We start from the raw sequence: 27,375 nt of genomic DNA, 5'->3' as shown, positions 1-27,375 counted from the left end.
TGAACTTAAAGGTTTAGAATTATCATGTATTTAGAATTACTCACTGGGTTGCTGCTATTTGGAAGAACAATGGCTTTGATAAGGATTGATGGAACAAATCCATCAACTTTCTGCCAAGGTCTTTTAAATACCCTTTGCTTGAATTTCTCACAGTCTGAGAAATTATTATAATTTATCATGAATGCCCATCCCTCTGGGTGGTCAAATCCAACATACTCTTAGCTGCCAATGGTGTTATTTATTCATTCATCATTCATTAATTCATTCTTGTAATTAACAAACTTGTGTTAAGGGCCTACAGGCACTGTGGCAAGATTTAATGGTACAAAGACCAATAAAACAATGTCATTTTCTTTCAGGAGTTTACACTACAAAAGAAGCAGAGAAACAAGCACACAATTACGATATAGGGTGCCAATGCAATGATAGCTATTTAGTGCCTTCTTATATGTGCCAGATATCCTAAAGCCCATTTAAGTCTCTCAAAATCTCTGTAAGATAGTGATCAGCATCCTCATTTTACTAATCAGAAAACTGAGCTTCAGAGAAGGTAAACATTTGCTCAAGCCACACAGCTGTGAAGGTGACAGAGTTGCAATCTGGCCCCAGGTCTTGCTAATTCCATCACCCATAACATTTTCCAGAGCTCCTCACTCCTTGTAACAGGAGTATGTACTGCTTGTGATGGTACCTGATCCAGACTGAGGAAGTAAGAAGAAGTTTCCAAGGGAGGTGGCCCCAGAACTGGTCCTGAATGAGAAATAGGAGTTATTCAAGCAAGGAAGAAAGGTGAGGGTGTGATAGGGCACAAGAAGCACAGAAAAGAAATGATAATGAAAAAAGGAAAAGATAATGACACAGAAGTAGAATTGCCACTTCAGTGCATTAGTATGACTGGAATCATACTGGTACCTATGGAAGGGTGGTAGAGAATAGAGCTCGAAAGTGGGAATAGTTCATGGAAGGCCTCATGCACCATTTACACAGTGACAGGTACTAGCAATTCTACAAACAATGCCTCAATAAATTCACATAAAACCTCTTCCCTCCATTTTTAATCCCTGTTTAGAGAATGTTAAAATTGAGATTTAGAAATATTAAATGATTGCCCAAGGCTATACACCTTATAAATTATAGAAATGGTATTCAAACTCTCATTATTCTCTTCTGACTGCTCTCAGGTTCTGCCCATAACTAGAGATGACCAGTTGACGATGGTTGTATGTATCTGAACTTCAGAGAAAGAAGATTGTCACTGACACGACACTTTAAGATATGGCTGCAATCAGGAGTGCACGTTACTGGGAGTCAGGAGAGAGGGGAAGATATTACAACGTGAGAAGAGAAGAGGTCCAAGAATGGATCCCTAGGGAACAATCAATCATATTGCCTTTAGTCTGGTTTCTCTAATCATCATCATGACCTTTCAGTGTGTAGCAATCTGAGCCTGTCTCCTCTTCCGTTTCCATGATTATTGGCAGTGGGTTCAATTCTGTTCCTAATCATCTGTGTTGTCCATCAAGGTGACTTTCCTAAGAGCGAATCTATAACATGACCTTCCTTATATTTTTTCTATAAAGTTGAGCATTGTAACACTTTGCATATGAATGCCATTATCGGAAAGGAAAAGATAAACCATAATTTCATCATGAAATAATGATCCTGATGCAGACTAGCTAGTACCAAGGGCAACTAGTGCTCATGGCTTCCCAGAAGAAAAAGTGATCCATGTCAGAGAGAGAAGGTGAGTTTTGAAAACGTACAGATGTAAACAAACATCCAAATTCCAAGAGAAATAATTTCTGAATTGCCCCATGATTTAAATCTCTCTTTCTCAGAATGCCTCTGTGTCTAACAACTTAACTTGGTTGAGCAGAATTAGGTACTTAGCCCCTACGTGTGCTCTCTGTGAAGAATATTAGTAGTCTGCAATCCCACTCTTTCCTTACAGAAAAGTTCTACAAGTTCTTAAGAACTTGAATGAGGTTCAATTTGCTGGATGATGAGCAGTGCAATTTTTTTCAGACTCAGAGCAAAAAAAAAAAAAGTTAATTATAAAATAAATAAGTCACGGAAATGAAAATTACAGCATAGGACAGATAGTCAACAATATTGTTATAACGTTGTATGGGGACAGATGATAACTACACTTATCATGGTGAGCATTGAGTAATATATAGAATTGTTGAATCCTTATGTTGTACACCCGAAACCAACATAATACTGTATGTCAGTTATACTTCAATAAATTTTTTTAAAAGGTACTGTTTGTTCCTAACATTTAAACTGTGACCTATCAATCGAATTTTCTGAGGGAAATGATGGGCTTTGTAAAGTTAGGTAGCATATTCTTCAGCGATTGGTGGGAAGAAGGAAGTTTTAAATAATCCCAGTTAAACAGACTTGTTTTTCAATTTAAAAAGGAATGTGACCTCCCAGGCTAAGGATTAGAAATGAATTGCCTCTCTGCCTAACAGTTAAAGTAATACTGAATATTTCTTTAATCTAAGAAAACTACCCCTTTTATTTTCTTTTTTCCCGATATGAAAAACAGAACATAAGAGTCTGATAAATACTGTGGCACATGATCTGAACCACATACCTCGAAATATATTCCACCATGAACAGTATGATTAAAAGGCATTTTAAGGGAAATGCTTGCTATCCCCAAAGACCATGCAAAGCCTGAATCTATTAAGCCCTCTCTGAGCCCATTTATCACATGCTTAGGCTCCACATGAAGCTTATCTATTACTAGAGTTTACAGATCATTGCACGTTCGAGTTAGAGGGCATCTGAAATATCACTGAGTCTCGTCACCCCTCATTTTACAAATGACAGAACAGTACTAGAATTCAGGTTCCCTGACTCCTTGTCCAACATTCTTCCCCTGCCCCTCTAATTCAGTCAGTAAGAGGAAAGAACTCTAATTCTATAAAAAAACAATGTGCCTCGAAAAAAATGTTTGCCATTCTTTTTACTACCAGAATTTATTTTGAAAAGCTATGATAACTTTTTCCTAAAAGGTCTTTTTTTTATTTAATAAAAGGATTTTGTTTTGCTAATGAAAATGTACAAGAATAAGAAAAATGTCATGGACTTCATAGGAAATGTCAAGAATGAATTCGCTGGACTGAGGTACATATCAAATACAATCTTCTTTTGCTTATGTACAACCTTAGATAATTCATTACTACACACACACACACACACACACACACACACACTATCACATTTGTTTTTTCACTAACCAAAACATAAAAGAAGCAGTAAATATAAAGGCAGGTACTTGTTGACCAACACACCAAGGACCAAACCATAAACATAAAAGAAATGCTTTGAACCACGGTTCTGTTTTTCACTATAACAAGCTCTTTGGCAATTTGAAACTTGCTATTTTGGTATCAATTCTCTATTTTTGTTTTTTATTACTTAGGTGGCTGTTTTTGTCTGGGATAAAGAATTATATGTGAGGTGCATTTATGCTGTAGAGAGTAAACTTCTGAAGGTATAATTATGTTTTCAATCCTGATTGAGAAATTATTAGGCTGGAAAACATGCCAAGCACCTATTCAGGAGGCACAGAGGAGGCTGAAATGGCCCTTCAGCCATGCAGTGACTCACACAGGACTTTTAGGACACAGGAAAGAGGAGGAGGATTAATGAGAAAATTGGGTTCCTTCGCACAACAGGAGATTTATGAATGGCTGGTGGTGACATCATCCTCATAACAATAAATAAATAATTGAAATATTATTTTCTCAAGAGTAGTCTAATTACATGGCTCATTTTTCTTTTTATATCAGAGTGAAATCACTCAGCTTTTCGTCAACGCATTCTGCTGAAACAAGGTAATCACCTGGAAACTCAATGACAATCAGTTATCATCAAATTCTCATTTGAGATACATGTCGTTTGTCCGCAAGACTGAGGACATCAGATTATCTCTCCATAATTTACTGTCCCTGAAAAAGTCAGTGTCTGGCTCTCAGCCTCAAAGAAGCAATCCGGCATTCTATAAACCAGAATTGTGTATTTACCTGCGTTTCTGAATGGAGATAATGAATGGAGATATTAAAATAATTTTAATATTTGTACTGACTATAAAAAGTACTTTAAAATGGAAAAAGAAAAGAAAACTCTTGTAATTTCCTGACCCAAGGATAACCTGACTCTTCCCCCAGGAACCACTCACACTGCATGTCTGACAAAATCTGATGTGTGAGTTTGCAAGGCAAGGCCGGATCAGGGACTGGCGAATCCACCAAAGTAAATGGGCCTCTAGGGCCCTTTGGTAGCTGGACAGTCAGCTGACTTCTTCTGGAGACACCAGAGGTCCGTGTACTTTCCACTCAAACCTCAACAACCAGAACATTCAACTTTTGACCATATTTTATAATAAAGAGACTCTGGGGTGCCTGAGTGGTTCAGTCGGTTAAGCATCCGACTCCTGATTTCAGCTCAGGTCGTGATATCATGATCATGGGACTGAGCCCCACATTGGGCTCTGTGCTGAGCATGGAGCCTGCTTGGGATTTTCTCTCTCTCCCTCTCTCTGTCCCTCCCCTGCTCTCTCTCTCTCTCTCAACAAATAAACATTAAAAAGAGAGAGACAATGTTTTATAATGAAGACGGCATAACTACTTTCTTGTGAAAAGATTAAGCTTTAAAAAATCCTATTCTCTTTGCAAATGTAGAATATTTTTAGAAAAACAGCAAGAAACTTCACTCTATAAGACTGAGAATAATATCACCTTCAACAACGTCATGCCTTTTTTTCTAAGAAGCTAACACATACTCTAAATGTGAAAATGACAAACCCCATTTATGGCTCATTCTCATTACTTCTCACTGAGGAAGGTAAAAGAACTCTTTTTACTTCTCTAGGGAGTTTTGAATTTTGATCTCTCCTTTGTTAACAGGTACAATGACAAATATTATTTGGGTTAAAAATAACCCTTCTAATATCCTACTACTGCACGAAATATTCTGACCTCCTACTACGGTGAATTCCACTACATGCTGCTTGAGGAAATATTTTCTCCCTTGTTTCAAATGTACTTGACATTTAATTCCATTGAGTGAGCTCTTACTTCTGTCATCTAAAGCAGAGATTAAAGAAGGAAATAATAAGCCTCAAGATTCACACCTTATTTTATTGGTAGGACACCTCCTGGTTAACCTTTCTATTGTAGATGAAGCTTTTCCCCAGAGCAATGACATCATGGTAAGAAAAGGAGAGGAAGGAGTTGGGGGAGGAGGCAGGAGAAGAGGGTTACAGGAGAGTTTTGTAATAAGAGAAAAAATTTATTAACAAAAGAGAAGAAAGAGAGATAGTGGGAAGAGGTGGAGAAGTCAAGAGGGAGGAAATAAGAGAAAAAGTAGAGAAAGATGCACAGAAGGACAGAATATTGGACCATTAAACCCTAAAAAAATCAAATTATAACTTCATAACTCACAAATGCATGGATATATTAGAGATTCTGGCAAAGGTATGTCATCAGAGAAAAGATATATTTTGCCTGACTTTTCTCAGCTATTCATGATCTCGCTTGCTCACCGGCTCTTGAAAAGAAATGTAAGGTTTATGCTCTGTGTTACATTGGGTAAGTTTATGAGGTCATGTGTCTTGTAAGTGATCATCATGACCAAAAACATCCCCTGGAAATCCTTCAGCAGTGCTGTAGAGCCCCTGGTGTCTCTGGTCAGTTCTCCCCTTCACCCAGCACGGGCTTCCAGACTTACTGCTTGTGGGCCTGCTGGACACTGAGCAAAGTGGATGTGCTTTTATCCAGTTTCCTTCCTGGTGACACCATTCATCAGTCTAACTTTTTTTCCCGATTTCCTGGAAACCGCTTACATTGTGATTCTCACAGTTGGCTACTAAATGGAGGCCTCTCTGCTTTTGTTATTTATGGGGCAATCAAGATACCAATGAACTGTGAGGTAGTTTTACTATTTGCTTGACTTCTTTTCTCTTACGGGCTGTTTTAATCACTGAGCTCCAGCTGAAATAACTTACACCCCTCATCCTAAAACCTCAGTCTTTTTACATTCCTTGTTCACATAATTATTTTTCTCAAAGAAAATAAACTTTAATAGGCCAAATCACCCATGTTTTTGCTCTATTTCAGAATAACTGTTCCAATAAATTAGTATTTTCTTTTCTTTTAATGTTTATTTATTTATTTTGAAAAAGCAAGCATGAGTAGGGGTAGGGGCAGAGAGAGAGGGAGAGAGAATCCTCACTGCCAGCACAGAGCCCGACTTGGGGCTCCATCTCATGAACGATGAAATCATGACCTGAGCCGAGATCAAGAGTCAGACACCCAACCAAATGAGCCATCCAGACGCCCCTTTAAATTAGTACTTTCAAGAGAATACCAGATGCAGCAGAGTTTGTGATCTCTGCTTCCCTGGTCCTTCAGTATGATCTTTTAGAGATAAAAATGGAAATATTCTAGTCTCTTCTTGATTCAAGCAATCCTTAGCTCTAAGTTGAGGGGCTTTCTGTATGATAAACCAATGGACAGAGGTCTCCACGTACCAAAGGATCTGAGACAACTTCGTTTGTGTCTTTCTTCCTGATGTCTCATATCCCTGTTGGCATGACGACTTACTCATCTGAGATGTATCTTTTGAGGACTGACTCCTGTTCTTCCCTGATCTCTGCTGAAAAGGACATCTCTGCTATTGTTATTGTGCTGGAGGGGAAACATCTGTTGTCGTTGAGTTGCAATTTATCATCATGTTTTCTAACAGCCCCGAATTTCCCACTAGAACATCAGAGCCTGGTGATATTCCAGCTCCAAATGCCTTCTGTGACTTCACAAAACAAGCATTAAAAGGATAATCTGTTAAGCAAAACAAGGATTCCTGCTTGACTTTGTAATTGCTTGGAGGATAAAGACACTTCTTAAGGAAACTTAAATCATTTTCCACAAATCATTCACTTTCTAGTTCCTTTAACTCTCTCTCTGAACTCTTGATAGCTGCAAGCTATGAATCAGTAATGTCTCATGTTTCTTATTTTTTCTCATTGCTTTTATTATTATTGAATTTTTTAACTGAGGTAAATTCACACACAGTGAAATATACAGACCTCAAGTTTTGACAAGTGTACACATCTATGTAACCCACGGCCCTCAAGATACATATAACATATTCGTCACCCCCAGAAAGCTCCTCCCACCCTTCTGTCAATCCCCTATCCCAGAAACAATCACTGATCTAATTTCTAGCACTTTAGATAATTTGCCTATTCTAGATTTCATAGAAGTGGAACTATATAGTAAGAACTATTTTGGGTCTGGCTTCTTTCCTTCCACATAATATTTTTGAGATTTAACCATGTTGTTTCCACTATGAACAATTAATTCCTTTTTTTTGCTGAATTTCCATTGTATGGATATATCACTGTTTGTTTTAACATTTTATTTATTTTTGAGAGAGAGAGAGACAGAGCGCGAGCAGGGGAGGGGCAGAGAGAGAGGGAGACACAGAATCAGAAGCAGGCTCCAGGCTCTGAGCTATCAGCACAGAGCCCAATGCGGGGCTCAAACCCATGAAACGTGAGATTATGACCTGAGCTGAAGTTGGAGGCTTAACCGACTGAGCCACCCAAGGGCCCCTATATCATTGTTTATCCATTCTCCTGCTGATGGGTAGCTGGAATGCTCCCAGTCTAAGGCTATTAGCTATGATTCTTCTTAATAAAAAAAAAAAAAATCAAGACTGTACTCCATTCATATGAAATACTAGCAGTATTTACATCATACTAAAATAGTTTAATTTATAAAAAGGAATTATGAAAGATGATGTACAAGTAGTAGATGCTTAAATGAAATGTTAATGAGATAAAGCATATTTATAGGTCTTTAATTTCTTCTAACTTTAGTTATATGTGGGTTTTCTTCCCGCCTCCTTGTTTTTAGGGGTTGGAGGGTTGCCTCTATGTGAGTAAGATACTACTATCTCTTTTATCCTAGTAACACAATCGTTTGAACACACTTGATATGACAACGAAGAGTTGTCAGCAGTGCTGACAGATGGGTGTTGCTCTCACCCCCTTGGGTTCAATGGCACATCTGAACTGATGAAGCTACTGTCGTGGTTCAGAGGTATACTTGCATGTGGTCCAACATTAGGGCAAAGTGGAAGTACAGAAGCCTCACTCTCGATAAGCCTGAGCTACCACTATATACCAATGAAGGGGTTTTGTTTTTCTCCTCATTTGTAACTTGACTTCTCAGCTCTCATCCAAACAAAGCACTCAGTAGAGACTGAGAGAGTAGAGGAAATACAGGGCTGCTTCCCTAGAGATATTTGGGGAGGAAAGAGCAGAAGGACTCTCTGCTCTGCGTTGCAGGGAGGTGGAAGGACTCTAGCGGCATGATGGCAAACCAGAGCACAGCATCAAGAACATGCCCACAGCCCAGGTCCAGGAGCAGCAGAGCAGTCTCCACACCCTCATGCAGGGCTCAAAACAGAGCCATGCCCTGAAGGAATGGCTGGGACAAGTGCAAACTGTCTGTGTGGACCAGCCACCAAAGACTAGATGAGACAGGAAGGCTCCCTGGGTACCTGCAGGAATAGATGACTTGGGAGACCAGAGGTACATCCTCAGACCACCCCTGCTTTTGCACCAATAAGTCCTCTGAAACTTAGTCACAACATCAGAAAAATGGGAGAGGCCTAGCCAAAGGCGACTGAAATTAAGTTTTAGCCACTGGGAGAAGGAGGACAATAAAAATAAATTAAGTTGGGTTATGAAAGAACAACGAAAAGTTTTATTCCTCTGATACCCCAGTCTGTGGCCAGAATTTATAACTGCAATGCTTGTGTAAACATAAACAGTTTCTGAAAGGACTGGCAAAAACCATTAACAGTTGCTGCTTCTGTTGGAAGGGAATACAGCTATAGTGTGGGAGGAAGGTTTATTATTAATTTTAAATATTTTTTAATATTATTGGACTTTTTGCCAAGTACCTTTATTAATTTTGAAATGAAACTTAGTATTTAAACTAAGTAGACAGGCAGGACATTCAGTATTGAATTGATCTTAAAAAAGTTTCTTGGGGGGGCGCCTGGGTGGCTCAGTCGGTTAAGCGGCCGACTTCAGCTCAGGTCATGATCTCGCGGTCTGTGAGTTTAAGCCCCGCGTCGGGCTCAGTGCTGACTGCTCGGAGCCTGGAGCCTGTTTCAGATTCTGTGTCTCCCTCTCTCTGACCCTCCCCCATTCATGCTCTGTCTCTCTCTGTCTCAAAAATAAATAAACGTTAAAAAAAAATTTAAAAAAAGTTTCTTGGTTCTATCACAACTGCTCTCCAACACTTGGAAGAGTAACTGGGCTGTTATGTTCATTCATAACAATAGTCACAGTGTTTTATGTTCCTTGTCTTTTATGTACAGTAATTTTTACATGAGATAATAAATGTGAGTATCACAAACTACAGGTAATAGAGTGAAAACAACTGGGATTTTATTAAATGAAGTTAATGGAAGCAAAGGAGTTGTGAGTGATTGGTTTTGAAACTGATCTCTCTCTCGATCATTACACAGACATAACTAGTTTCTTAACTTTTCCTTCAGCTTGTCCTTAAAAATTACAAATTGAATACTGCATACAATGATTTCCAAACCCCATGGAAGAACATGCTTACACAAGCAGTACATTTTTCCCTAGTGGCAAATTATTTGGTGACGTATGTAGTCATGGGAATTTGGCCAGAAGCAGCACAGAGGACACCCTGCTGTATGTATGTGGCGATGTACAGCAGAGACACAGAGTTACGGACTTGGCAGTAAGGTTTTCTCCTTCCTACACTGTCACAGAGTTGCTCAGGGATTTCTAATTCTGTGGGGTGGAGAGAATTAAAGACAAGATCATAAAGAACAAAACTCACATTGCCAATATTGTGAGAAAACAGATTTCAGGACAGTGAAAACTGCCTTTATAAAGTTCCAAAAGCACGTAGGGCATCGTTACTATACTGGACATATTTCACTGGGATGTCCAATTTTATTGAGTGCTAGTTTCTTCCTTTAGGGAATTTATGTCTATTTTTAAGGATTTTGAGACAGCTAATATCCTCTTTTTTCCTCATTCCCTATGATTCCACTAAAATATATTATCATTAATATATGTTCCATATATTATATAATACAGAAATATTTACTCTGATGTGTTTTTTTTCATCCAAATGCAATAGTGGAATACATGAGGACTTGGTTGAAGTCCTTCAATTGGTTGAAGATTTTAAAAATAATAATGATTTGGGGTCATATCTGGGTTTAGAGGAGACGAGGAGAACAATGTGCAAATATATCACAGGAGGAAGAAAGGGAAGGAGGGACAAAAAGAGGGAGAGAGAAGAAGGAAAGTAGGGGAAGAGGGCAGGGGAGGTGGTAGAGAGAGAGGGAGGGAAAGAGAGAAGAGTAGGGAAAGAAGAGAGAAGAAGGGAAGAAGGGAAGGCACTAACTTGTACTGAGCACCTACAATACTAGACATGGTGCCAGATCTTTTCCAACTCATCAAACTTTAAAACAATGTTGTAAAAACAGTATTCATCTCACTTTTTACTGACAAAGAAACAGGCTCTTAGCCATAAAGGAAGCTTTTCGCTTTTCTCAAGGTACCCAGCTGGCCAGTGACGAGCTAAAGAGTCAAACTGGACTGGCCTGACCTCAGAACCTCTGCCACCTTTTGCTGAACAAAGTCCTCTCTCAAATGATGAGAGGTTCATAGTTGGGGCTTTTTTAACCTTAAAGAGGCTACATGAAGGAGACTGTGGGCAATAAGAGATAAAGTAAAATTACTATGAAATATATTTCATAGAAAACAGAAGTACGTGGCTTTTTAAAGTTAACAAAAAATTTTTTTAAGTGGGAGAAACCATAAGTTAAGTGAGAGGGACACAAAATCCATAACTTGGGTCAAGAAAGCATATATCAGATCAGTCATGAAAATGGGTGAAGCAAAATCAATCATGTTTTATTGATTTCAAAAACAACAGAATTTGAACCCCATAAAAGTCACATTTTGTATCTATCAAGAAAACTCACTGAAGACAATGAATTAGCTTGACAGAAATAAACTTGCCTTGAAAGAAACAAATCATCTGACAACATCTATATTAATAGAATATAAAAACCCCTAATGTCAAGAGGAGTAGAGAGTTTTTCCTGGGCACAAGCAGTGCTTAGAGAGTTTCTTTGGCCTTTTCTTAGTAAAGATTTTCAATTTGCTTTAAGAAATTTGTATTTAGGATATGTTCCCAGGGAAGTGAAATTTTATTGATAAACTATTTCTTAGGTGGCATATAAATTATGAGACTTTATGATTCTGGCTACTCTGATTTTTATTATATACTATCTAGATCAATATTTCTTTCTAGAAAAGGCACAAAAAGTTCCTCCGTCTAGTATTTAAGCACCAGCACTCTCCATCTATATAACATCTTCAATGCTCAGTTCCAGGGCCACTTTCTCTAAGAAAATCCCATCAGAGCCATCTTTCTTGTTCTGGAACTACAATACATGTTATTTGTACCCCTTCTATTAGAATTAAGAATTTCTATCCTGGATTAGGAGGGTTTTAAAAATATGCATTTTGTATATCCTCTACTAAACTATAAGCTATTTGAGAGAAGGACGATATCCCTTTGAAATTTACTGTATAAATAAAATTATTATTGCCTAATATTCATTGAACAGTGAAAATAAAGAAAAACAGAAATGAATATCATATACTGACATCTGAGGATGGAGTTCTAGTCTGTTTTTAAATTTGAATATAATTGGCATATAATGTTACATTAATTTCAGGTGTACAACATAGTGTTGCAACTTCTATATATGTTCTGATCCAATCACCACAAGCATAACTACCAGCTGTCACCATACATGCTATTATAGGATCATTGACAATATTCCCTATGCTGTGCCTTTTATGCCCATTCGATAACTGGAAGCCTGTATACTCCACTCCCCTTTACCCATTTTGTTCATTCCGCCCCTCCCTCTGGCAACCATCAGTTTGTTCTCTGTATTTAGGGTCTGATTCTGATATTTATTTGTTTAGGATTTGTTTATTCATGTGTTTTATTTTTTAGATTCCACAAATGTGTGACATCACATGGTACTTATATTTCTCAATCTGACTTATTTCCCTTAGCATAATACCTTCTAGCTCCAACCAGGTTGTTGCAAATGGCCAGATCTCATCCTTTTTTTATGGTTGCACAATATTCCAAAGACACGCCTTCCTTATCCCTTCACCTATTAATAGACTTAGTTACTTCTATATCTTGTTTATTATAAATAATACTGCAATAAACATGGTGCATATATCTTTTTGAATTAGTGTTTTTCATTTCTTTTTTTTTTTTTTTCTAATTTTTTTTTCAACGTTTATTTATTTTTGAGACAGAGAGAGACAGAGCATGAACGGGGGAGGGGCAGAGAGAGAGGGAGACACAGAATCAGAAACAGGCTCCAGGCTCTGAGCCATCAGCCCAGAGCCCGACGCGGGGCTCGAACTCACGGACCGCGAGATCGTGACCTGGCTGAAGTCGGACGCTTAACCGACTGCGCGACCCAGGCGCCCCTGTTTTTCATTTCTTTCTAGTCTTGAGCATTGTTTGAATTTTGGTTGCAACTTGAAAGTTTACTTACATTAGAGCTTCAAATTTACCTTGAGCTTTTGGTTGTGTATATAAAAACATTTAATGTCATAGAACATCCACATTCAGATATTCTCTAAAATGACACAGATTGATGGTAGGTCTGGGTTGACAGACCTATTTCCCCAGTCACCAAAAATACAACAAATTGCCAACAAATTCATGCATCCGTTGATGTATTCGACAGGTTAAAAAAAATTTTTTTTAACATTTATTCACATTTGAGAGACAGAAAGAGACAGAACACAAGCAGGGGAGGGTCAGAGAGAGAGGGAGACACAGAATCCGAAGCAGGCTCCAGGGTCCAAGCTGTCAGCACGGAGCCCAACACGGGGCTCAAACCCACAAACTGTGAAATCATGACCTAAGCTGAAGTCGGATGCTTAACCGACTGAGCCCACTGGTGCCCCTCTATTCAACAAGTTTTTAATGAATGGGTTTGATTCATTATTTCTTTGCCCTCAAAAATCCCATGGAGTTGAACCTAAGCTGCCTTCAGAGGAGAGACTAGGGTGTAAATAAATGAGGCAGTCCAATGACTTAGAAGTTATTTATAAGTGTGACTCAAATCACCTCTCATTTCAGATAAACCATTTCTCTTCTTTTCCTCAGCATAAATGCAATTATTAGACACACTAAAGCATAATGTTTTCTACATAAAGAACTTGTACACCTGAAAAAAAATCTAAACATATGCATGGCTTTGAGATGCCACCTAGATTCAGTTTTTAAAGAAGTCGAGAAATAGACATGCAGCCTACATTAAGCCCAGTTTCCTGGTTGAACAACTCACAACTTTTATTCATCCCTTAGTGCTTGAAGAGTAATTTAACGTTATGTAACTGCTCCAAGGGAGCAATCAGCATCATTTTTTTTTTTTTTTTTGCATAACACAAACAAACCAAAGTGAAACATATTCCTGTAACTTACCATATATTTGGATTCAACTCTAGTCGGTGATAGGAGTCAAAGTCATCTCGTAGGATAACGCTGTCACTATGTACTTCAGCTAAAAGAAAAATAAAGTATTTAGGAAAAAATTATACTAAATAATAGACTTAGCTACACAAAAGGGTCAATGTACTGCCTTTATGAGGAATAACAATATTTTATTTATTTATTTATTTTGGAATAACAGTATTTTAAATTAAAACTGAATTTTAAATAAGCAGTTGATTATATATTTGGCCCCTAAACTACTAAGGGACAAGTGTAAAGTCTCGATGGTTAGGCACCTACAAGTCTGGAAACCACAGTCCCCAAAGAGAAACCCGACCAAACTGTCACCAGGCAGAAAAGGCAGGAAGGCCAAGGTCAGTACTAACCTATGAAGACAGGTCACACAAGACTTGTCTCTCATAGCTCAATATGCCCAGAAAGGTTCAGTGTTAACTCACTTTAATAGAAGCAGATGGACCATTCTGGCTATTCATTGTCAGCTATTGTTGCTGGTATTTACTAACCCATTTCTTCATCTCTTTCCTACTATCCCTCTTCCCCTGCCTTGTTTTCCCTAGTTCTGCATATTCACTCATATTTTATTCAATGTGTTGCAAAGTGTTAACATTTTTCCCCCTCAGAGCTACATAGGAGAATTTATCTACCTTAAGTAAAAGTCCTAAATAAAGTCATGTTAAAAGTCAGGAGGCATATGAGGGAGCCACCCATAGTTTAAAATAAATTATCATTACACTTGAGATTGTATTAAATATCTATTTTTAAGTTTTCAAACAACTTTGGGCATACCAAGAGCAAAGAGTGCTTTCGTAAGCCATAGAATTTGTGATTTTTCCACTGAATAGAAGGTGGATAAGTAAAAAAAAAAAATTCATGGCTCGCTTTTAAGTCTGTGGGAGAAATGAAAATTCTTTCTACTCAAGTTGTAAAAAATGAATTTCATGGTCAAAAACCCTCTCATCCCATTCCCCTGGTTTGCTTGGGAAGTTTCTTTTGGCTCATATAAATTCTCTGGGCCTGTATGATTCTGTTTGAACTAGTTTACACATGCTTTTTGGAAAAATTAAAATCACAGGATCTGATTAACAAAAAAATAACCATTTTTTTTTTACTTCTTTTCAAAGGTGATATTTTATGTTTTTGGCTCACTTGAATAACACAAATAATTCATCGATCCAGTGGGTAATTAAAATCACTTCCAAATATCAGGAAGCGTACTTCCAAGTTCTCTTTGGTGACACTGCCACCCACGGCCCTCTTCGCTCTCTTTATTCCAGGTATGCCAGCAGGTAAGCACATAACGAAGTCCAGGAAACCAGTGAATCAGCATGTATTAAGAGCAACGGCTGCTCAAACTCAGAAGCCTTAGGCAGGACAACAGGGAGAATATGGATTTACGCAGGGAGAACGCTGTGATGTATTCTGCGTGTGGGAGTGATTTAATGATTCCTCTGAGCGATTAGATGCAGTGCCTGAAATGCCTACAGGGTGCAGCTCTCCCAAATACCTAACCTGGCCCAGAAGAGGCTGGGCCACTGCGGGTCACCAGCCTGCCTTGGCTGCCAGAAGGCATGTTTCTAAGCACTTGTTTGAGTTAGTCTGCCAAAGAAGAGGAGCCCCAAGCTGTAGCATTACATAAAAGTAGAGCTTCTCAAGGAAGATTTTCCAAAGAGAAAAATAAATTAATTGGGTTTGTAGGTTGAAAGGAAAAGCCCAAGAGACAAACAACTGACCCATCTGCAAGTCCCACCGTGAGAGACATCTGAAAAGGCTAGAGCCAGCCAGGATGATTTATTTTCATTCTTATTAAATAGTGTAGCGTTGGAAATCGCTTTTAAAATAAACCCTCACTAACACAATGAGAAATTGAACTCTTAAAAGACCATTTGTTTTCTATAGAATGTTTTACAGAGGCATGGGTAAGCCTCAATGGTTATTTGTTCATGTGTTTACTTCTTTCCAAACACTATTATATCATTGACTGTACACCTTTACAAACAGAAATTCATTCAATCATAACAACCCAAGGAGGTAGGTACTATTATTTCCTCTATTTTGCAGATGAGGAAACTGAGGCACAGAGAGGCTAAGTAGCTTACTCAACGTACATGGCCAGCAAGCAGAGAAGGTGAGATAAACCCAGGAAGTGGTTCCAGAAACTATTCTTAGCAACTACAAACCTTGCCTTGCATGGCACTATGGAAAGATCATGAGAAAAATGAGAGGTAGTAACTTTATATGGTGCCATTAAACAAAGCTTATGGTTATTTGAACAACTTCATTTCAATTTTGAAAGAAATGACCAAACTCTCTTTTTACAACCCAGTACTAGTCTGAACAGTTATCTCAAATGTGAAATGACCTCCATGACTCCACACTCCTAGCTCCTTGCACACCAACCCTATGCTCTACTGTTTATGATGGGTAGGAGCTCTGGGGAAAATTTGGCATTAAAATCCTTGATCAAAAGATCAGGCTCATACAGAGAAAGACAGATACCATATGTTTTCACTCTTATGTGGATCCTGAGAAACTTAACAGAAACCTACGGGGGAGGGGAAGGAAAAAAAAAAGAGGTTAGAGGGGGAGAGAGCCAAAGCATAAGGGACTCTTAAAAACTGAGAACAAACTGAGGGTTGATGGGGGGCGGGAGTGGGGGAGGGTAGGTGATGGGCATTGAAGAGGGCATCTTTTGGGATGAGCACTGGGTGTTGTATGGAAACCAATTTGACAATAAATTTCATATATTAAAAAAAAATAAAAAATAATAAAAAATAAAAGATCAGGCTCAACAGGATCGCAAGGATGGATGTACTAACAGGTTTAAAAGTCCTTCCACTGGCCTCAAGTGGGCACCATGATTGCCTCCTTGGTGAGGTCCTGTGTTCGAGCATAATATGAACCTGAGACTGATTTCAGTGAATGATCAGTGAATCAGAGAGGGCAGGAAGTTTCCTCACCTCTATATCATCTGCCCACACAGTGAGAGGATTGAAACAAGCCTATCTAAGTACTAAGGTTAGTGACACTGGGGTCTTAAGCACTTACCTAGATGTGGGTGCATCGTGGCTTCTGTTGGAGCTGGACCAAGAGAGAAAAAGGGAAAGATGATTGATTAGCAACAAAAGCAAAATCAGTAATAATCAAATACAATTATAAAAATTAGGTAACACTAAAGAAATTAAATGACTAGGACTTTTTTGGAAGAGTAAGAAAAAAAAAATGCTAGTAAACATCTTAAAGTAAAACATCCAACTTTCTATGTAGTTATTCTATTTAAAAGTAACTCCTAAACTGAAGAGTAGAACCCCTTACATTCAGGATAGTTGAGTGTATCCCTCAAACACATCAGCCTCAGGTATCCCTCGAAACACACAATATAAATGTGACGTGATAGTTAATGGATATGCTAAAACTCTTCCTGAGCACCCAGTACCTCTCAGGGGCTATTATGGGTGTTAGGGAAATAGAAAATAGTGCCACTCTTGCTCTCAAAAGAGCTCATTACCATCTGCTAACTAGAATATAGTGCAGTAAGTGCTATGGCAGACAAGGAAGGGATACTGGTTCCAGGCTGAACAGTAAAAGGGTTGTTGGGAGAGGTTTTCCAGAGAAGATGATTTCTCTGCTAGGTTTTGAAAGATGAGCAGAAGGAACGTAGGTGGTGGTAGAGGAGGGGAGAGCTGCTTCTTTCTGGAGTAAAAGTGAAAAGGCATAGAGAAGCAAAAGAGAATGGCTTTGGGGAAGAACCACAACAGTTTCAGCATGACTGGATGAAAGTGTTAAGAGGAGAGAGTAAAAATGGTGATGCTGGGAAAATAGGGAGGACAAGATCATGGAAGTGAATGCTGGGGAATTTGGACTTTACCACGAGAGCTTGACGATCTTCTGAACATTTATGAGCAAAGGCATGGATGTTCAAAATATGCATTTTAAGAAAGGGCACTCCACAAATAAGGGACATAATATTGGAATATTAATATTCCATGTTAAATAAAATAGGTCATTAAAATTCATCTATTTTTTTTTTAAGTGTGGCTACTAGAATACTGAAAATTATACATGTGGCTTGCACTATACCTCTACTGGACAGGGCTGAACAACAGCTAGGAGACAGATCGGTGCTGGATATCAATTAAGGAATCATTGTCACACAGGAGGTGATGGCGTCATGGAAGATGACCATGTCATTCAGAGAGAATGCAGGACATAGAAAAAGAAGTGAAATGAAGTGGTAAACACGCATTTAAGGGACTGGTAGAAGACGAGCTAGCAAAGGAGACTGAGACAGAGTTCATTTCATTATGGGAATAAGGAAATGAGAGAGTTTTAAGAGAAAAGAGGGTTAAATGAAAAACCAAAATAATCCTAATAAAGATGATATCTATTGAGAACATACTGTTATCACAGCACTGTTAAGCAGAGTCTAAAGATGAACCCAGGAAATTTGGCTTCAGAGGCCACACTTGTAACTACTGTGCAGACTGTTCTTTCAAGAAAGTCCACTGCAAAGACAAGAGATGAGATTTTGTAGCACCTAACGAGGATCAAGGACCAGAAATTTTTTTGTTGTTGTTTGCTTCATTTGTTAAGATATCATAATTGTTGAACATGACTAATATCAGCTATTTTACAAAAGGGGTTCTCTGTGTTCACGGAATAAATTGTGAAGAAGAGGAGGAAAATAATACTGATATCTATATAGTATTTAACTTCAAAGAAAACTGGGAAATAAGTTAATTAAATCAAATGTAAAATTTAGGGCAAGTATCAAGTAAAAATACTTACTGTTTAAATATGTCTAACAAAATATCTGCAGAGACCTGATATCAGGACCTACTTGATTTTAAATGAGGCCTGGACCCAATAAAAAGATTAAGTTATAAAATGCTTTACTCTACCTTAATCTAAGGAGTCTATCCAAATTGGTATCTACCTTTTCTACATGACTTTGGCACATGGCATCTTATACTGAACCACCCACAACATAATCATCAGGGGAGGCCAATTAGAAAAGACTCAGGGAATCAGAATCTTTGGGAATGGAGGCTTAGAATTTGCTTTTGTTGTGTTTTTGTTTTTGTTTTTAGTGATGGAACAAGAGAGGAATTTATTTCAGTGAGGCCAACACCAGGAAGACAGCAGATTAATGTCTCAAAGACTGTCTCTAGAATCTGTATTTTTGAAAACCTTTCCTGGTGATTCTCATAAAAAGCCAAATTTAAAAACTATTGGTCTTAATCATATAGTCCAGCCCTTATTTTTACAGCATGCAGAACTATTCTTTGTATTAAGTATATATCTTTTCTCCCAAGAGGAAATAAGTTCCTCAAAGGCAGAAAATATGGCCACCCAACACACCAGCCTAAGCTGCTAATCAGTTCCCAATAAATGCTGAATTAAACTGAAAGATACTTCTTAATTGTAATATATTTTATGATATTTTGGAAAATGAATAATTGAAGATCCAAACCTTTGAAAACATGCCAAAATATATTCATAATATTGTCAGAAAGTCCTTTAGTATAACAGTCTGGGTAGTTTACACACTCAATAAGTACCACCTAAATTTAATCTAATTCAACAAATTTAAATCATGTTTTAAATCACTAGTTAGGAAAAATCAATTCAATATTTTTAACAAAATCCACCGAGATAACTAAACGTTATTGCCTCAGAAAGAGAAACATGTACGCATTAGACTTGATGGAAAGAAATGTACAAATTTCCTTGAAAAATATTCATACACGTATGGGGTAAATATGGTCCAAAATCTAGGAAAGTACTGGGCCTGGGAAGCTTATTTTAATCATCTCTCAGTAAGTGACTATATCAATCTATTTTTTATGTGATTTAACAAAATTTCTAAGCCTGTAGGAAGTTCAACCTCTGTTCCATATTTATTAGGGGTAAATGTACCACAGAAAAATTAGAATAAGTAGCCTAAAGAAGTATAATACAGTTTAACATTATTTATTACACTCCCACTTGGATAGTACCTGCTTTTTGCCTCATACTCCTAACATGGATGAATTATGTGAATTTGGCATAAAGGTCTTTACTCTTTCCTTTATTAAATATAAAACACGTGCATTAGAGAGTCCTAATTTGTCAGCCTTCTCAGTGTTTGCCCAGTACCATATCTTCAACTAAGTATGCCTTTCCTGCTCCTCTGCCATTGAACTAGTTCTGACTCATTTTTTTAGATTGCTTAAATGTTTTTATCTCAACATTTTGTTGGTCTATTACTGATTCTCTGCTCCCCAAGGACCTTTGATTGTTCCCACCCTACCACTCCCACCTTGGTCCAACTTCCCACTCCTATGACCCAAAATCTCAGGACCAACTCTAGCTACCACCTAAAGTTGCCAAATGGCTTAGACTTGGAAGTTTTGTTCTGAGAGAGAACAAAAATGTTTCTAAAGAGGTAGGTTTTGGCTTTGGAGAAAACAGGACAGAACATGTCTTTAACAGAAGTATAAAAGACATCTCAGTTCCTTCCAGTTATCTCTCCATCAGGATAAGAACACCAGGTCAGACAATCAGCCACAGGTACATACAGGGAAGGATGCACTGGATAATGAATTAGAGACAGAGAAAGATGGCTGGAATAGTTTTGTACCCAAAATGATCACTGAGGAGGCACTTCATAATATGGTCCCAATTTGGCTTCATTGGTGAATCCCATGAGACTATATGTAAAGGCTGGACAGAACTTCAAGCTATGAGAACGCACTTACTGTCCTAACATGTAACTTAACAAATTTGGATATCCCTAGATTCACAAAAGAGATTAGTTGTACATCCTATGCTGCAGAAAAAATTCACTTGAGAAAAAGACCAAAAGTTTACTTTAGTTTATACAAACATGTGATTACTTATTAAATTGCTTATCTTCCCATAAATTTGGGGGCAATTCAGCTTAATATGAAGTTTCTACCAATAATTTGTAAACTCTTATAAACAGTGTAATGGCTAGAGGCCAAACTTTCAGTGGTGTTTTTTAGAATTAAAGTACAATGATCATGGGATACCACATCTGCAGTTGGATTTTATAGATCACTCTAAGGAGATCTATGAGCATTGGCAATGGATAAATAAACCCAACTTATAATTCCAAAAATTTACTAATTCGTTACTGATCCTAGGCAAGATGACAACACTATCTGTGTTAACAGAGGATAAATGTGTAAATGAATTTGTGTTTCACTGAACTTGATGTCATTCAAAATAATCACACATCTCTGAAATCTTTACCCACAAACTTAATGTCATTTAGACCTACAAAAATTATAGAAACTACATCCTCTTTAAAGCTTGATCAGGTTCAAGTAATTGTACTGAATTGGAAATTGGACTTAAGTTGTATCTTGATAACATCAAGAGTATGCCAAATGTCACCAAAATGAATCAACTTAGTCAAAACCACAGATAAAATTTGAAATGCTAAACAGCCTACTTAAAATGAAGTTCCTACTTTGCTTAAAAGAACAAAGTAAAAACAAGCCAACAAAATGTAAGAACCATGACAGAATCTCACTAAAGCCTCCATGTTCTTTTAAAAGTCTGTTTTCAGCAAAGGATTAAGAATGAAGGTATGGCTCCCATTTACAATAGCACCAAAAACCGTAAGATAGCTAGGAACAAATTTAACCAAAGAGGTAACAGATCTGTACGTTGAAAACTATAGAACACTTATGAGAGAAATGGAAAAACATTCTATGCTCATGGATTGGAAGAACAAATATTGTTGAAATGTCTATACTACTCAAAGCAATCTACACATTCAATGCAATCCCTATAAAATAACACCAACATTTTCCACAGATTTAGAATAAACAATTCTAAAATCTGCATGGTCCTAGAAAAGACCCAGAATAGCCAAAGTAATGTTGAAAACAACCAAAAAAATAACAACAACAAAAGAAACAATGCTGGAGGCATCACAATTCCAGACTTCAAGCTGTATTAGAAAGCTGTAATCATCAAGACAGTATGGTGCTGGCAGAAAAACAGACACATAGATCAATGGAACAGAATAGAGAACCCAGAAATGGACCCACAAATATATGGCCAACTAATCTTTGACAAAGCAGGAAAAAATATCCAATGGAAATAAGATGGTCTCTTCAACACATGGTGTTGGGAGAACTGGACAGTGACATGCATAATGAAGAAACTGTACCACTTTCTTATAGCATACACAAAAATAAATTCAAAATGGATGAAAGACCAAAAAATAAGACAGGAAACCATCAAAATACTACAGAAGAAAGCAGGCAGCAACCTCTTTGACCTCAGCTGGAGCAACTTTTTACTAAACATGTCTCTGGAGGCAAGGGGGAAAAAAACAAAAATGAACTTATTTGGACCTCATCAAGATAAAAAGTTTCTACACAGCAAAGGAAACAATCAACAAAACTAAAAGGCAACTGATGTAATGGGAAAAGATATTTGCAAATGACATATTAGATAAAGGGTTAATATCCAAAATCTATAAAATCTTACCAACTCAATACCCAAAACCAAAGAACCCAGTTAAGCAATGAGAAGAAGACATGAATAGACACTTTTCCAAAGAAGACATCCAGATGGCTAACAGACACATGAAAAAAAATGCTCAATGTCACTCATCATCAGGGCTACAAATCAAAACCACAATGAGATACCACCTCACACCTGTCAGAATGGCTAACATTAATAACTCAGGAAACAAGAGATGTTGGCAAGGATGCACTGTTGGTGGGAATGAAAACTGGTTCAGCCACTCTGGAAAACACTATGGAGGTTCCTCAAAAAGCTAAAAGTGGAATGACCCAGCAATTGCACTACTAGGTATTTATCCAAAGGATACAAAAATGCTAATTTTAAGGGGAACTTGCACCCCAATGTTTATAGCAGTACTATTGACAATAGCCAAATTATGGAAAGAGCCCAAATGTCCATTGACTGATAAACAGATAAAGAAGATGTGGTATATATACAATGGAATATTATTTGGCAACCAATAAGAATGAAATCTTACCATTTGCAACAACGTAGATGGAACTAGAGTATATCATGCTAAGTGAAATGAGTCAAAGAAAGACAAATATCATATGATTTCACTCATATGAAGAATTTAATAAACAAAACAGATGAACATAGGGGAAGGGAAAGAAAATAAGATAAAAAAAGACAGGGAGGCAAACCATAAGTGACTCTTGAGTATAGAGAACAAACTGAGGGTTGCACGAGGGGAGGTGGGTGGGTGGGGATGGGCTAAATGGTTGATGGGCATTAAGAAGGGCACTTGGGATGAGCCCTGGGTGTTATATGTAAGTAATGAATCCTTAAATTCTACTCCTGAAACCAATACTACACTATATGTTAACTAACTTGAATTTCAATTAAAACAACAACAACAACAACAACAACGAAGGATGGCATACTGTTGCATGTTTTTACCTGAAAAAAAAGCCAAGCACCTTTAAAATTAAAAAAAAAAAAATTTAAATATTTACTTATTTTTGGGAGACAGAGAGAGTACAAGTGGGGGAGGGACAGAGAGAGAGAGGGAGACACAGAATCTGAAGCAGGCTCCAGGTTCCAAGCTGTCAGCACAAAGCCCAACGTGGGGCTCGAACTCACGAAGCATGGGATCATGACCTAGGCTGAAGTCAGATGCTTAACCAACTGAACCACCCAGGTACCCCTAAAATTTTTCAAATTATCAACACAAGTTGGTAGCAATTTTACCAGGAATAAATGAAGACCTATGTAATTTTGTTAGACCAATATCCCAAGAGCCGGTAAACAAGAAAAAAAAACCAAAAAAACAGTAAACTGTTAAAAACTAAAAAAAAAAAAAAAAAAAAAAAAAAAAAAAAAGTAGAAAAAATGTGTACTGACACTTACTTAGTTGAGTAAATGGAAAAAAGCACTTAGGCCATTTTGTTTACACATCTGCGTGTTGGTACTGTTTCTAGTCACAAGATTTGCATGTCCCTTCCTAAGGAATATATTTGGGTGCGGGGGGTTAAAGATTTTTAATAGCTCATTATTTTCCACTCACAGTGAGTTAATCTGACCTTCATTATGATATGAAAACAACTACTTATCAATCCTTTTCCAAACATTTAAATACAACTGATGTTAAATATCTATCTATTGCTTGGCATAGAGAGTTACTCTGTGAACATTATTTTTCTTTTGCTAAACACATTTTCTCTATTATCTCCAATTATTTACAGCATCTCATAGACGGTAATGATTTGTCTTAGGACATGGGTAAGAGAGCAGTAGCTGAGCTCTGCTGATGGAAATGGAAGATCAGAAAGTTCTGATAAACTCAAACAGGCAGCAAACACCTTTAATTCCAGCGTCTATGATTTCATTTGGATCTTGGACCTCACAATCATGCTTTTCTTAATGCCATCCCAGAGCTTAAATCTTTGGGTGTTTTTTAGTGAATATTCTAAACATAGATCATTATATGGTTTCTCAATATAAATCGAAGCAAAAAGTCTTTGATTTAATGAATTGAATAAATGAATTCAATTTATTCAAGAGACAAATTTCATGCTGAAAGTAAAGCTTCATTTATTTAGAAAGCATTTCCGCATTTATGCTTTTTCAAAAACGGCACCCACCAGCATCTCCTGAGATCACAGCAGCCTAGAAGAGGCACTTTAGAAAGAAATGAGGTCATGTTTAACTCCCCCAAAGGTTGTTCTTTGGACAAGTGTTTATCTTGCAAGTCACTTGTTTTGGAAGGAAACTTTTAAGTAATCATGTTACTCTAAAATATATTTCTGTCAATTTTTTCAACAAATAATTCAGTACAAAGATTTCAATATGCTGAGCAGAAAAAAGGAAGGGTTGTCTATAAACGAATTGAGGGAGTGGTTAATGATCTTTGTGTTAATATTATTGATTACTTAAAAAAAAGCGTTTGAGTCAGGCAAGCAGTATATATATGATGACAGGAACTTCTTACAAATAAAGGTATTATGTTATGGGAACCATATCTCCAGATCATTTTAGAATTCAAAGGCCCTAGGTAGTTTTGCCTCAGGTATCTCTTCACCTAATTTGAAATTCAAATGTATGAAATTTCCAAAGCTAAATATGACAAATTAGACACGGTCTGTGAAGTTACCATTTAATGAGCTATGAACCTAGACTTTCATCTCCCCAGGAATAATTTCTTTATTACTTTTGTATTTTATTGCAATAAAGAACCATTTGACCTTCAAGTATGATAATTAAGCTTCCAAAAATGTTATAAATTCAGAGTGAAAATAGTTCTCTCTGTGTTCAGGAATATACTTATGATCAGTATAAAAGATTCCTTAATATTTAAAGACAGCTAAATTATGCACAGAACCAGCAATATTAGGAGGTATTTTTCTCTTCCCTTCCCCCCCATTTCCCATCTCAATTAGATTTGTGTCTCATAACAACTTATCATCTGTCATATTCTAAAATAAATGGAATAGGAGAAAAACTAAAATATATCTTTATAATCTGCAAATGGGGAAACAGAGAACTCTTTCAGGTGAGATTTATTCTACTATGAGCTGTCAATAATGAGATATTAAGTATAACACTTGTGATTCCTTGTCTTGCTTTTGCTCATGCCCTGACTTTTTCTGGGGGAGAGAACCATATGTTTCCCAAAACTTTGTCTATGATATGAATGGAAGTTTAAATGAAAAATCAGAATACAAAACAATATACCATCTGAACTGTTGATGAATAGTTGTTTTTTTTTTTTTAAATCACTGTGTAATAATTTTTTAAAACACCTTGGACCTTTGAGAACTTGAGGAGATGAAGTTCACAGATGGGGCAGAGGAGAGGAAGTAGAGGTCAAAATTGACCTGTAGCCTGAGCACATATGACTTTTAAATAACAATCAGAGCTAGGAAGGAAAATCATTAGGATTAGCATTATAGGATCATCATGTAAGTAGCAGCGGCAGCCACCTTGTTGCTAATGTGAGCTGAACTTTGCTAGAGGTCTGCCAATATCTTCTCTCCTTTATTTTAACTGAACCGTGACCCCAGTTAGAGGTACATTTCACACTATCCCCTGCAGCTTCCCATGACAAAGGAATGAAACTCTGACCATAAGGAGTGAGCTGAAGTGACCTGGGTCATGCCTTCTAAATTTAGGAGCAGGCATGCTCCCCTGGCCCTTTACCCTTCCTACTGCTAGGACACGGTAAGCATTGGGGCAGCTGGCATGGCCCCCGGATGGGGAAGCTATGTGCCGGACACCACACAGCCACTCCACCAGCCCCGGACCACCTGCCTCCGGCCTGATTTATGACAGAGAAATATACTTCTAACTGTTAAAGCTAGCATTCCCTCTGCATCTCACTCACAATTCTAAAGGTCAGAGTGGAAATGAAGGCTGCTAATACTGTGAGTTCATCTGGGTAGAGACTCTATCTTGTGTATCTCTGCACCCTCTGCCTAGCACAACGTCAGGCATATAATTGCTCCAAAAATGTCAGTTTATTGGGTAGTGATAATACCACCATTACATTAACTATTGGGCGCTCATAACACCAGCAAGACACTGCTGTTAGGAAATTCTAATGTTCTCTCTTCCCTCCTGTCTTGGTCATTTGTACCTCTGTTATCATCTTTATGATAACCTTACTTCTCACTTTCCTTCATATGCCTAAGGATACTATGTACAATCGCCTTGTTCTAAAATAGACACAAGGCAGCTTGCCAGAAAGGGCAGACAATCAAACAAGGCAATAGAGGGGAAAACTCAAAGATGATGATTAATGAAGGGTCGGAAAAAAAAACTACATCCAGTCGAGATAAGTAAAATGCATGCTCTGACGTCTTAAGTTTGGTCCTGCTGTAAAGTTACAGAAATTGAAGAGTTCATAACATGTAAAGAAAACATATTGCTCAGGGAGAAGGGGGGTAATTAAGGTACAGAGACTCGAGAGAGGTTTCTCCTGTGGTTTCTTGGAAAGAGGATACTGAGCAAGGTGATGAACATCATTTGAAATAACATCCATCCAATTGTGAGTTTTATAGGGCTACTCCTAATAAAGCCCATCAATGCAGAAGGAGCCCATCTCATGCCTAAAGACGATTATAAAAAGGATTCGGGGGTGCAGGAGGTACAAGCTGGCTGGCCATTAAAGAAATGATGGTCATTAGACAATTTTGGAAAGGTATACCCTCTCTGTGTGGTTCATTCTTTCCCTCAACTAATAACTGAATGCCTACTAAATGCCAGGTGCTGTGCCAGCTTCTGAGATATTAAAATGATCCAGTGTCTGCTGGATCAAGGGGTTCACAGTACAGCAGAAAATTAACACCTGACAATGCAATACGGTGAACTAAATTCGATTACTAAGTAGTAGGTGGAAAAGTGATACAAACAAAGATGATGGAGGAGGAGAGACTTGAACTGGATCTTTAGGACGAAGGCAGCTTCATCAGTGAGATGGAGAAGGTAATGAGGAGGGAGTTCCAGGGAAAGGAATAGGCCTGCTTAAGCCACAGAGACAAGGGACAGGAAAGCATGTTTGATGAAGCCCGTGCTTATTACAGCTGAGGTAGAGAGTTAGGTTAGGTGAGGGTGAGGGGTGAGAGCTGGAAAGCAGAGATGAGGCTGGAGAGACAGGCAGGGTCGGATCTCAGAGGGCCTTGAAAGCTAGTCGAAGTGGAGCAAAGGGAGGCAGTTGCAGGGTTTGAGGCTGGGAGTAAAAAAAAAAAAA

General features: G+C 37.7%; 1 protein-coding gene across 3 annotated transcripts in view; it reads right to left on the bottom strand.

Annotated features, from left to right (window-relative positions):
* The window catches only part of RELN (reelin), a 531,804-nt gene that overhangs the window by 269,407 nt on the left and 235,022 nt on the right, over positions 1-27,375 (bottom strand). For all 3 annotated transcript variants that reach the window (XM_045494541.1, XM_045494542.1, XM_045494543.1), the window contains exons 5-6: positions 16,689-16,721; positions 13,614-13,692 (exon numbers count right to left, since the gene is read on the bottom strand). In XM_045494541.1, coding sequence (XP_045350497.1) covers positions 13,614-13,692; positions 16,689-16,721 — 112 coding nt within the window. The remainder of the gene's footprint in view (positions 1-13,613; positions 13,693-16,688; positions 16,722-27,375) is intronic.

Source organism: Leopardus geoffroyi, chromosome A2 (assembly GCF_018350155.1).
Source record: "Leopardus geoffroyi isolate Oge1 chromosome A2, O.geoffroyi_Oge1_pat1.0, whole genome shotgun sequence".
NCBI lineage: Eukaryota > Metazoa > Chordata > Mammalia > Carnivora > Felidae > Leopardus > Leopardus geoffroyi.
The sequence above is the reverse complement of the archived record's forward strand: the minus strand, read 5'-3'. Positions and strand labels throughout refer to the sequence as shown.